This window comes from Miniopterus natalensis, chromosome 6 (assembly GCF_054644295.1).
Source record: "Miniopterus natalensis isolate mMinNat1 chromosome 6, mMinNat1.hap1, whole genome shotgun sequence".
In the NCBI taxonomy this organism is placed as follows: Eukaryota; Metazoa; Chordata; class Mammalia; order Chiroptera; family Miniopteridae; genus Miniopterus; species Miniopterus natalensis.
The window spans coordinates 84,867,084-84,879,494 of NC_142086.1; the positions used below are offsets into that span (position 1 = coordinate 84,867,084).

Here is a 12,411-nt window from a genome sequence, read left to right on the forward strand (position 1 = left end):
TACCTGTAGTGTATGAGCAGAATTCAGATATGGACCCCGAGATTTCCATTCCCTGGTGCACATGCCTTACATAATCTTCTCTACTGGATGTGAGTGGGACCTGTGAATATGAGCGATTCTAACTCCCATGATTAGGTTACATTCTATGGAAAAAGTAATTTTTCAGATGTAATGAAGGCCCTAATAATTTACTGTGAGTTAATTTTTTTTTAAAAAGGAGATTATCCTGGGTGGGCCTGGCTTAATCAGGAGAACCCTTAAACGAAGTCAAAGACAGTCAAACTGAGAGAGTCTCCTGGTGGCCTTGAAGGAGCAACTGCCTTGCTGTGGAGATGGCCATGAGGGAAGGACCCTGGGTGGCCTCTAAGAGTTGAGAGTGGTTCCTGGTTGACAGCCAGTAAGGAAACGGGACCTCAGTCCTACAACCGCAAGCAACTGACTACTGCCAACAACCAGTGAGCTTAGAAAAGGATCCCAGCTTCAGATGAGATCACAGTCCTGGCTGACTCCTGCATCGCAGCTTGGTGAGATCCTGGGCAGAGGACCCAGTTACGTTGTGTCTGGACTTCTAACCCAAGGAAACTGAGATAACAGATGTGTGTTGTTTCATGCTGAGGAGTTTGTGTTCATTAATTACTCAGCAGCTGGTAACTAATACATACAGGAAGGTTATGTATAATAGTCGGAAGGAGAGTTGCTCAAAGGAAGCATAACCCAGGATGACACTTCCAGAGTAACCGGCTTAACTTCATGGTCGATCTCCATGCGGCCATAGAGAAAACTCGATGGGGTTGAGATTTCACACTGAACATACCACACCTGGGCACAGGTCATCTCTTCCACGAACTTCATCAGGTGTCAGATCACCTGTAAGGGATGTGGGAACCGAGCTGGGTTAGAACTCATGCCTGAGCTTCTGCTTCAGCAGGTCTGGGGCAGGGTCTGAGGATACGCGTGTGTCTTACAAGTTCCCAGGGGGAGCTGGCGCTGCTGGTCCGGGGACCACACTTTGAGAACCACTGATCGTGATAAATGAAGAGGTCCTAGTTACCTTTACTATTTGATTTTTGTATCCAACCTTTTCCTCATTTGACATGAAAGCATTTTAACAAGATTTCTAAAAACAAGGTTAAGATAAATAGAGAAGGAACAGAACCTGATATACCTTCGATAGTGCAAAGTGTTTTTAATTCTCTAATTAGTCATCGGAGAACTTCTATTTGGAGGGTGTGATGAGAGACTAAACAAGGTTTTTAAAAAACTACATTGTCTGTTTCCACAGTTAAAGGTCCATTTCGGGACCAAGGGACACCCGTGTTTTCTCTTTGCCATCACCTTCCCAGCTCCAGAGCACCAGCTGTCTGCCCTGCACCTGTCATCTGAGGAGCACCCCCCAGCACCCCACTCCCAAGTTTTCTAACTGCACCAGTCCCTGCCTACGGCCTCACCTTGAACCTTGGGAGACGTGGCCAGGACATCCGCCTGGGAGCCAGAATGAAGTTCTGGCTGAGCCTTGGGAGTATACAGGTTCTGTGAAGTACCCCGAAGACTGAGATGAGAGAGAGGCCGCATCTCCTGCCAGCAGAAGTGAGACTACGAGGGGGTCACGAGAGCACATCAGGGCAAGGGAAGGTGTGGAAGGAGCAGGGAGAAAGGTTCCTCGTGGAATCAGGAGCACGAATTGGAAAGTGCTGTGAAACTAGATTACGACAGGGGCAGAGGATCGATGTTCTTTCACGACACAATTTAAGAATGATTTATTGGGGAGGACTCGGCATTATCAACCTATCCAGAATCACCATGTGTGTCATGAGGCTTGCTAATAATCTGGGGGTGGGGTGCCGGGGAATCTAACGGAAAACATCTGGTGGAGTTGAATATGACCATCATGCCTTGTTTCTATTATTTTGCTTATGATGCAGCCCTGAAGGCGTGGAACTGAGTGATTATCCGAGCACATCTGTATTTCTATGCAGAATGTAGGTGCGCCTTGACTTTGCACCCAGAATAGAAATGACTGATCTTTTCCCTCGGAGCAGTGTGAGTCCCCCAGCTGCCAGCTCTTGTGCTTTTATTTATTTATATTTTCCCCCTAAGAGATAGAAGCACTTTGGGGGGCTTTCCCAGGCTGCTGGGAAATGATTGATGGTGGAACTTCTTTTAATCCAAGTAACACAGTGGGAATGGGATCCCACCAACTTTGAAGACCCTGCCAAAACATCCACAGCACCGAGGCCTGGCAACTTCACTTAATCACAGCTCAAGGACTGCAAAGTGCTCAAAGCAAGCCCCAAACCAGCTGTGCGAGGGCCCAGCTCAGAGACAGACTCAGGCTGAGAGGTTGGTCAGCTTTGCTCCCAACCTCTCATTGCTTCGTGTCCTGCCTCTCAAACTGCTGTCACCTTGGCCAAGGTTGGCACACAGGAGAGAAAGATGTCAAGGCAAACTGACTTTAGATCAGAGAAATACACAGTGCCTGGGAAGATCTCAGGCCCGGGGCTGGTGGATCCCACGCCACGGCACCCAGATGATCCCAGGGAGGGAAGATCAAGGCCATGGGTAACCTGGCGAGATCCTTGGAAAGAGAAGGCAAGTGGGAAATGTAGAAGCTGTCCCTTGTTTCTTTAAAGTGAGGGGCTGCAGCTATCCATGGCGCTTTATTTTCCAACAATAATAGAGTTGGAACCAAGAGCAACAGCTTGTTCACTGTTCAGCAAATGTTTCGTGATCATAGAAAGAAGTAAGGGTGATTTGTGTCCCGGTGCTAATCGGGAATGTCTCAACGACAATCTCAGCGTCAGAGGCATGACTACGGAGGCCCCAGGAGGAAATCTTTGGTCTTTCTGCTCCAGGAGGGACTAGGAATAAAAGAGAGTGGGCAAGGAGGGCCTGGAGAGCCGATGCTGTTTGGGTGCCAAACATCCTATTGGCTTGGCTCTCACTCCTCAAGTTCCTGGAGATGTTAAAAGTATAACACAAAACCCACAACATTCAGCACAGGTTTCTCTCAGGCAACTGCAGTCGCTAAAAAAGTGCCAAGGCAGACTCCCGGGTAAGTCGGATTCGCCATGCTAGGCCAAGCTTATTTTATTACATACATTCTGCACTCTAAGATCTAATAACTTCATATTGTAAACATTAAGCATACAGAGTTAAGTTTCAAGGCCACATTATATCACTGATTGTCTCTTTTGTCATGTATCTTTGGCTGGCCGAGATCAACTCGTAGTGTATAAATGCATAAGTTATATAATTATTATATAAAAAGGGGGGGAAAAAACCGCATTGACGTGTGTACTTCATTCTGACAAACGCACAGCGTTCGCGACTCGAAGGGAACACTGGAGCCCGCCTGGCCCAGATGCCCGGGTGATGCCGGAGTGCGGCGGCCAAGAAGAGCGTCTCTTACCTGACCCCGTGGGGAACAGGGCCCCCACGAAACCATGCCGTCCCGAATGATTCTTTTAAATATCAGACTATTCCAGTTACAATTTTCTTTTGACAAACAAACAAACAAAAAGAAGAGATGCATGTTTTTGTGTCTGAATCCTACCGCCTCCCCTCGCTCCATTCCGCCGCGCCGCGTCCCCCCGGCCCCCGCTAACACTGGGTCTGGCGTGACACTGACCGCATTCAGCCTCAAGTCTCCGCGATGCCTTCTCCGCAGCCCCGACCCTGCCCTCAGTCCGGCCCGCACTGCTTGAGGAGCCCTTGCCCAGTCCCGCCTCGGCCCGCTCGGCCCCTCCGCTCGCTCGCACATCCCCCAGCCCTCGCTCTACAAACGCATCCTCTCCACGCACGTGCTCAGTCCCGCCGCTCGGCTCCTGTTCCCGGAAAACTGGAAAGGAGGTGGACCCTCTGGGTGGTCTTCACAGTTTGAGAGAGCTGGCCGCCCTCCAGCCAATGGAATGACTCCGATTTCACCCGAAACAGCCAACGCCGATGAGTCCCGTATCAACGCCTGTTGCACAGTCTCTTTGTTTCTTTTTGATATGTTTCTACTTTTAAATACAGGTAGTTTTCCTTAAAATGACTTTACGAACGGTATGTTAGGTCCAGACTGTGACCTGTATTGCTTCAGTTCAACCCCGTTTGCGTTAGCAGGATCCCAGACTCTACTCTAAAGGGTATACACGTCTCAAGACCGCTCTCTTTGGCACTTCGTTCTATGACTTCATGCTTCTACGTACAATGTCCTTTACAAGGCTGGCCCACAGATTATATGTCCGTATGCGTGACGTTTTTGGCGCCCTCTTATTTCTGCAGTAATACTTTGGTAATTCCCTCCCGCTAAGAGTCTTTGGATCTCGCCCCTGGCTTCCTTCCCCAGCCCCTGCCAAGCTCCCTCACTCCTCTCGAGGCACTTTTTGATTCCTGTTTTCCAATAGAGTTTGTGGCAATGTGTTGGCGACTGTGTGCTGTTGGGAAAGGCCTCTCTCGGGTCTTTAGTAGTAAGTGCCCAGGTGAGAAGGCATGTGGCTGGCCGGGAGCCTAGTGTTAGGGTAAATACCTCCAGTCGGTGAATTCCAGTATGGGTTTGGGGCGGCAAAAAAACTGGAGGACGTCACGGGGAGGGCCGGAGGGTGGGGAGCCACGAAGTTCATCTTCTGTGGGTGGGCGTGATAGGAGCCCATGTAAGGGAGGTCCGAGGGGTACTTGTAGAGAGATGATTCCGGGGGGTGGGGCTGGAGGGCCTGGGCGATCCCGTGGAAGTCGAACTTGTAGGCGTAGCGCTTCCCGTGGACTTTGGTCATGATATTTTTGTCATAGTAGTAGCGGAGGGCGCGGCTGAGTTTATCGTAGTTCATGTTGGGTTTGCTTTTCCGTTCCCCCCAGCGCCGGGCCACCTCGTCGGGGTCCGTCATCTTGAATTCCCCGTTGGTGCCTTCCCAGGTGATGCAGTTGGAGTTGGAGCTGTCGGACAGGAGCTCCAGGAGGAACTGCCAGAGCTGGATCTGCCCGCTCCCTAAAGGGGGGACAGGAAACAGACCAGTGAGGACGGGTTCCACATAAAGGCGGTCTCTCTCCACTGGCAGAAGTGGGTGCTGCTGGTGCACCTGGGTCCCTCTGCCAGGTCGGTGCCCCTGACCCTCAGATGCTGGGGCCTCCCCTGTCCTCCAGATAACTGCCTGTGGCTAGACAGGAGCAGCCCGTGGGCAGAGGGACAGACCAAAGCCCCTGGGGACAGGCCCCCCTGCCTCAGGGAGGGGCCTAGTCTGTGATGCTGTTCATGCTCCTGAGGTTCCCTGTGATCAGACTGAAGCAGGGGTCATCTAGGGCCCCAGTGTCCTCAGCTCTTCCCTGGCCTGCCCTCCTCTCCCCCCTAGAACACGCCCTTAGTTAATCACATTCATAAAGGTCCTTATTCCAACTGTGCATCTAGGGAACCTGCCCCGGACGATGATCCTTGGTGACTATCAGGCGGGTCACAGACCCAAGTCCTTCATAAAAAGCAGGGAATTCCCAGGGGCAAAAGGACGGCAGGTTGGTTCCGTCCATTCCTGACTTCCTTAGAAGAACAGCCAGGTCAACGTGGTGTTTTGGTGGGGGCGGGGAGGGCACATTTTTCCTATTTTGTGAGGAAGAATGTGCCATGATGCTGATGGCAATAGTGACTTCATGCCATTTATATTGGCCAGGTCAAGTGAAATAATAAAAGTCAGATTTAGGAAATGAACCTCTAAAAAGTTTATGGAAAGAAACAGAGAATGGAAGTAAACACCGTTATTTCTAACATAACACTTTGCTGGCACTCAGAAAGCCATTCTGTCAAAACTTTTCCTAGAACAGAATTAACCCCCTCAAAATGAGGAAGTTTAGAAAAGAGCTGGCACTTTTTCAAACCAGATCACCCATTTCCAGTATTCAGGCAAATGCATCGTAACGGAAACCCGCGAGTGTGCCCCGGGCTGCAAGGCCAACTGTGCTCAGAAGTTTCCACGAGAAGCACACAATGAGTGACTGCAAGTCCCCGCGGGGAGCGGAGACACACTCCAGCTCGGTGGAGGAGATCTCGTCTGGCTGGGGTGCACCGTCAGAATTTTCCTGACCCCACGGAGCCACACAGATGTAGCTTCTATGTTCCGTTAAATTCAGAGACAAATAGGGCACACCATTCTAGCCACTGTGTTATAATACTTTAAGATGATTTATGACGCACTGAAGGAGAGAAACGTAAATACAGTAATACTGAACACCAGGAGAAACGGAGGTGTGTCCAACAGATTTTAGATGCTTTTAAAATGCATGGGAGGCAGGTCCTTCCTCCTAGACTCCAGCTGCAGCACTGCCTGGGGCTTATGACCACAGAGACTACTTTATATTGTACTATTAGTAAGAATCCACAGACGACTAAATGGTTAAAGTCCACAGACAGATCAGATGGTTAAAGTCGCTTTAACTCACAACCATTCAGGGAACTGATGTAATCCAAAAATCAATTACAGGCCCTGGCTGGTGTGGCTCAGTTGGTTGAGCACTGTCCCTTGCACCAGGAGGCTGCTGGTTTGATTTCCGGTCAGGGCACATGCCCAGGTTGTGGGCTCGATCCCCAGTAGGGGGCATGTAGGAGGCAGCCCATCAATGTTTCTCTCTCTCTCTCCTTCCCCCCTTCCTCTCTCTCTAAAAAAATCAATAACAACATATTTTAAAAACTCAATTACAAATTCATTTTTCACTCAATGCTTCTCACTAGCTCCCTCTATAAATTGTCCAACTCGTAACTCCTTGTTTCCACGTTGGTTACATGGAAATGGACGTGTTTGTGAATCCATCCACACAGGAGCTTCCTGAGAAAGGTCGGCCTCGGCTGACTGTGTTCTGGAAAGTGATCAGGTTCAGTCCAGCAACACATTTGAAAGGTATTAGCAGCTTGTAGTGCATCACAATGGGAGCCTTTGCTCTCTCAGGATGACATATTCAAACTGTTCTCAATCAAGTTTTCTTGCCCCCAACGTTTCATTAATATGCATTTTTAAAAACACAAGGAATGGGATGGGAGAACCATATGGTTTGAGTGTATATATTGTAACCAAAGGATTAATACTTGAAAAAAAAATCCCATATGTGACCTGGGAATAGGGGAAAACATGGATTTTTGATTTAGCATCTGACATATGCTTCAATATAAACAGAGATCATCTGAAAATAAATATTCACTGTCAGCCTCCTTCTGCGAAGAGAGCAATTCCACAGATTTGTATAAATACACAGACTGCCCTAAGCAGCCAAAAGAACACTCAGCATCTATTCAAAACTTGGCATTGCCTCTTAGGAACTGGTCCCTCGGCCACCTCCTTTATAGATGTGTATAACGGGACCAGTGGACAAAGCGGCTCCCATCTCTCCTGCTCTGAAGCAGTAGAAAGTCAGGGAGTAACCCCCCCGGGACAGATGAGCACTCCTCACGATATACCCTAAATGAGCCTTCAGGACACGGGCCCGGGCCTCTGTGCGTTTCCAGGGTCTGTGGGAATAAGAGATCTGTAAATAAAGTCCACCGGCTTCTGAACCTGAGAACACCCCTGTAAATGCAAAATCAGAGACTGTTTATAAAATGGACCGTTATGCCCAGTTCATTAATCGTTAAATCTGACACCGGTCACCAAATCCACTGCATCCTGAGTCCAGAGCACAGCTTCCACCGTGGGAGGCTTCTCAAGGCTGCGCCACGGTAGCCGAGAAATCCCAGGCAATGGGAGATGAAAGGAGTTTCTCACGGCCACAGAATTTCAAAAGCAAACTATTCAATTATTTTATTGTCAAAGCAATAACGGCGACTGTGCAGTAGGGTGCATTTCAGAATACTGGGTAGGCTCCAGGACATCAACACCCAGGCTTCGGAAACCTAAGAGCGCCTTGGGTTGCTCACTGGCCAAACCACAAGTACCGGGAGACGCTTTTAGAGGCCACGATCCTCCAGCCCCGGCATCGGCATCGGGATTGGCATCGCCACGGGCACTCAGGAGCCCCACACCCGGCACACCTGTCTTCCCCTCGGTCTTGGTGACACCCTTAACAACAGTAAGGAGCAGTTGCTTCTGCCCGGGGCAGGCCTGGACGGTGCGGGGAACCAAGGGGCGGGCTGCCCACCTCCAGGAGAGCCGGCGGGATGGGGGCCTGGGCTCAGGAGCGGCCGAGAGGCAGGCCTTTCATTTTTCAGAGGAAAGAAGAGAAACACGGCAGCAAAGGGGTGCAGGCTGAGCACGAAAGGGCAAAACGCCTGAACGGTTTACAAACCACAGAGCAGAGCAGGGAGTGAGTCAGCAGTTGTGGCACAAGCAGGAGGACTGTCCCTGAGCTAGACACTGTGGGGACAGCTGACAGAGGGGCCCAGCAGGCGCCAGGGTGGCAGTTGCTTGGGGCCACTTTCTACAGTAGCTGGGGTCCCGAGAAAAACCCGAGTGCAGCGTCCACCATGTGAAAATGGAGGCAGCGGGCGTGTCCGGGGGAAGCTCAGCCTGGGCTGAGTGTGGCTCAGAAAGGACTTGCTGGAGGGGCAGGCTGCACAGTGGCTGCAAGGGCCACTTCGGTGTCAGCCCTGCCTGGCTGGATCCCGGCTCTGCCGCGTACGGGACCTGGGGCAGCTCACCCAGCTCGCTGCACCTCGATGTCCACATCGGCAAAACGGGGGTGACGGTAAGAGCACTATCTTCAGGGTCACTGTGAGGATGAACTCAGTAGGTGGACGCTGTTATCATCATTGGTTTGGGCTGAAAACCTGAGTTTAAAGAAAGGTACGCCCCTGGCCCAGAGCCGGAGGCAGCCACTGACAGCTCCCTGCGTGCCAGGCATTGTTCTGCACACTGTCCACGTGTTTATGTAACAAGTCCCCGAGGGCCACGTGATTGCCACTGAGAGATGAGGAAACTGGAGCCCAGAGAGGTAGGTGACTAATCTCACATAAGGTCGCCAAGGGTCGGAACCCTGCCCCAGGCTGCGACCCTGAACCACTGCGCAAACTTGCTCTCTACCCGGTTTCTGCCCACACCTCCACAGTCCCCTCGTGTGAGTCCTTCCCAGGTTGTCCCCTCCCTGGGCCTGGAGCTTGGATAGTTCGCAGTGGAAAAGTGGACACTCCTGAACGTCCTAACAAACAGCAAAGCATCCCTAAAACTACTGGTGCCTGGCTGTGCATGAAGCAGGATGCATTTTCACAGCCACCATGAAACTCTCCAGTTATCACCTGGCAGCCACCGAACAGAACATGACAGAGCTCTTTCCTGGAGCCACATGAAATGCTCCGCCAGCCTGGCGGGGCACAAAGGAGCCGTCCGATTCACGACATAGTAACACAGGGACACACTTTTTCCAACAGGAGCAATACTGGCCAAAGTGCATACCAAATGCATATTTGGGATGGAGATGCTGAGACTCGGGTATCACCTGTGCATTCACGCTGGGTGACATCATCTTTCCATTTAAAACGAGTGAAAAGAATCTGCATTGTGTAAAGAGCAAGGCAGCACTCGACGTGATGAAGGATTTACTTTCCAGAGAACGGAATACTAGCCTCAAACAGGAAGAAGCATTCATAGAAAGATAAAGGACATTCTGGTGTCGGGGGAAAGGCCACATGGATACAGCCGAGGTGGCCTAAGGACAGATGGAGGGAAGGCCTAATTCATCACAAACTAAGTAAAATAAGTCTTTATATTCAGATCAGAAGCTGGATGCCACCACCTTCCCCAGGCCCACTGAGGAAGGTCTCAGGGGTAGAAGGGCCGTCCTTCGCTCATGAGATGTGGGCCACTGACCAGTTAGATACCAAGACATCTTCCAGGCCTCCTGGCTCTGCCCCAGGTCCCAGGTGCCTCTACCTACAGTGGGCATCCCAGCTGTGGGGCAGAGTGTGCCACTGTGAGAGCTGAGGCTCTGCATACGGGTCGGCGCTCTCTGTGGCCCCACTGTCCCCCAAGACACACCTTTGAGTTGTGACAACATGGGAGTGGACATATGTTTCGTTTGGCCAACTTGTGTGAGTGGGAAGGCGAGTTTGGTCCGTTGGTGCCCCTGACCCTTTCCTCCCCTCCATCCCTGGCCTCAGATGCATCCCATGCAGCTAAACAGCTGTGAAACCGTGGCAACCCTCCTTTCTCTGCTCCCCATTCTCCAAGACCTCTCCCCACTCAGGGCAGTTCAGGGGGAGACAATGAAAACAGACTCTGCAGGTAGAGAGTCCAGGTTCAAATCTGGTCTCCCCTCTTATTAGCTGTGTGACCCAGGTAAAGTTACCCAACTTCTCTGGACCTGTGACTCCTTCTGTAGGATGGAGATAATGAACTCCCAGGGCTGCTAGGAGATGGGCCCACAGGCATAAGTGCCCACCCAGCATTATATGGGGGGGGGGTCCATCAGAGTGTTATCTCACATTATTGTGTTAAAGTCCCCAATGTTTTGGCTTCCGTCTTTTCCTCTCTCTAATCTATCTTGGACACTGCTGCCAGATCAGTCTTCCTAAACATTACTGATCATAATCATCTCAAAACACAGTAACCATTTTTATTCAATGGCTATGGAGGCCACTGCAAATGGAAAGCTGACCACAGGGACGAGGAGGGGCCGAAGACCCAGGAGACACGGCCACCAGGTGGACGCTCACATATGAGGAAAGAGCCTGCGGCCTCCCTGGTTTGGACAGGATTGTAAATTACCTGTGTCTTTTTCTCCACTGGCATGTAGGCTCCTAGAGGGTCAGGACAATAGCTTATTGTTCTTGCACTTATTTATCCAACAAATAATTATTGAGCACCAGGTCTAGGCCCGGGGGAGGGTAGTAAACAAAACAGTCCCTTCTAACCGGTCAGATGCTTCAAGAATACTTGCTGAATTAGTTAACATTAAGTAAAATAGAATGCAAAGATGACGGACTCTCCATAATCGTATTTCATGTTCTCTAAGTATAGAGTCCTCTGTGGGGAATGTATGCTGATCGAATCTGAATTTTTCCATTTCCAGCCTTATTTGGCCTCAATGTTTAGGAAATATACATTCCAGCTTGTGCCTGAGACATCCTGGCATTGAATCTGCTGCTGAGAATATGCGGCCTGCGCTGCAAATTTCTGCAGCACAGCTGGCTTCAATCTGAATATAAGCGAATAAAACAACTTGGTTGGCACTGACAGTGACAACAGGTGGCGATCCTTGGCAAGGTACAGTTTACAAATGGGCCAATTACGAATCCGTACTTCTTCTAGCATCTAAATTGAGACACAGACCATTCATTGAAGATAATCCTAAATTTGAAAACTTATGGTGGTAATTAGCATTCTCCTTTTTGAAATATAATTTAACTGCTTGTGCAGTAGGTTGAACTATGCCGCTCCCCCAAATTCACATGTTAGCATCCTAACCCCCCAGAACCTCAGACAGTGACACCTTATTTGGACACAGGGTCTTTACAGAGGTGATCGAGTTAGAGTGAGGTTAGTAGGGTGACTGATGTTGTTATGAAAAGGTGAATTCAGATGCAGAGACACATATAGAGAGAAGACAAGTGAAGAGACACAGGGAGAAGGTGGCCGTCTACAAGCCAAGGAGAGAGGTGTGGACCAGGTCCTTCCCTCATGGCCCTCAGAAGGAACCAACCCTGCTGACACCTTGATCTTGGACTTCGCCCTTCAGAACTGTGAGACGATAAACCTCTGTTGTCTAAACATCCGTCACCCGTCTATGGTCCCTCGTTCTAGCAAACTAGGAAACTCAGGCTGCTTGGACTAGGTGATGGTGCTCTTTAAGGAAGCTAAAATCTTAATTTATAACCTGACCCATTTTTTTTCCCCTTTGGGCAAATAATCCAGTGAGACCTACACTTAAAATTTGTTCAGTTGAAGGAATTTGTCAACATAGCAAATTTATCTTTCACAATAGCCACTGTCACAAGGGTAACTCTGCAAGAGCAACAGCATCAACAGTGTCTCACCTGGATTTGCAAGGCGGCTACTCGTTGGTCCAAGAATCTGATAGGGATCTACGGCAAAATGAAAAGAAGTCAAAACCCAAAGACACAGCCATGACTCGCTGAGCCGAAACTGCAGGCCTTATGCTGAGCCTCCTCTGCTTCCAGATTGCAGAGCTGAAAATGTGCCCCACACCAAGGTCGCCTAGCGCCACCGCCACTTCCTCTGTTAGATAAGATGCCACAGCGGATCTGAGAGAAGTCTCTTGCTAAGGGGCTCCTCATTTGGCTGAGCTCAGATTTGGCTTGGGATTCACCTAGCCCCGTGCTCCAGGACATAAACAGGGCAAACGTGTGTAAGTCCCCAGTCAGCAGGCACCGTGTTGGCCATGTTGACACCACTGATAACATCAACCTCCCACCGTGTTTCCGAGTAGACTTGGCACCAGCATTGGTATTGCAGCACCTGCCTGTAAGGCGACATTAATAGAATTTGTGGGTCACAAAGAAGCAGC

General features: G+C 50.1%; 1 protein-coding gene across 10 annotated transcripts in view; it reads right to left on the reverse strand.

The window, feature by feature from the left end:
* Nucleotides 1-3,053: 3,053 nt before the first annotated feature.
* ERG (ETS transcription factor ERG) overlaps nt 3,054-12,411 on the reverse strand; it is a 207,221-nt gene continuing 197,863 nt past the window's right edge. For all 10 annotated transcript variants that reach the window (XM_087818419.1, XM_087818420.1, XM_016220793.2 and 7 more), the window contains 2 exons: nt 11,921-11,968; nt 3,054-4,966 (listed from right to left, as the gene is read on the reverse strand). In XM_087818419.1, the coding sequence (XP_087674545.1) occupies nt 4,446-4,966; nt 11,921-11,968 (569 nt within the window). In that variant the 3' untranslated portion in view covers nt 3,054-4,445. The remainder of the gene's footprint in view (nt 4,967-11,920; nt 11,969-12,411) is intronic.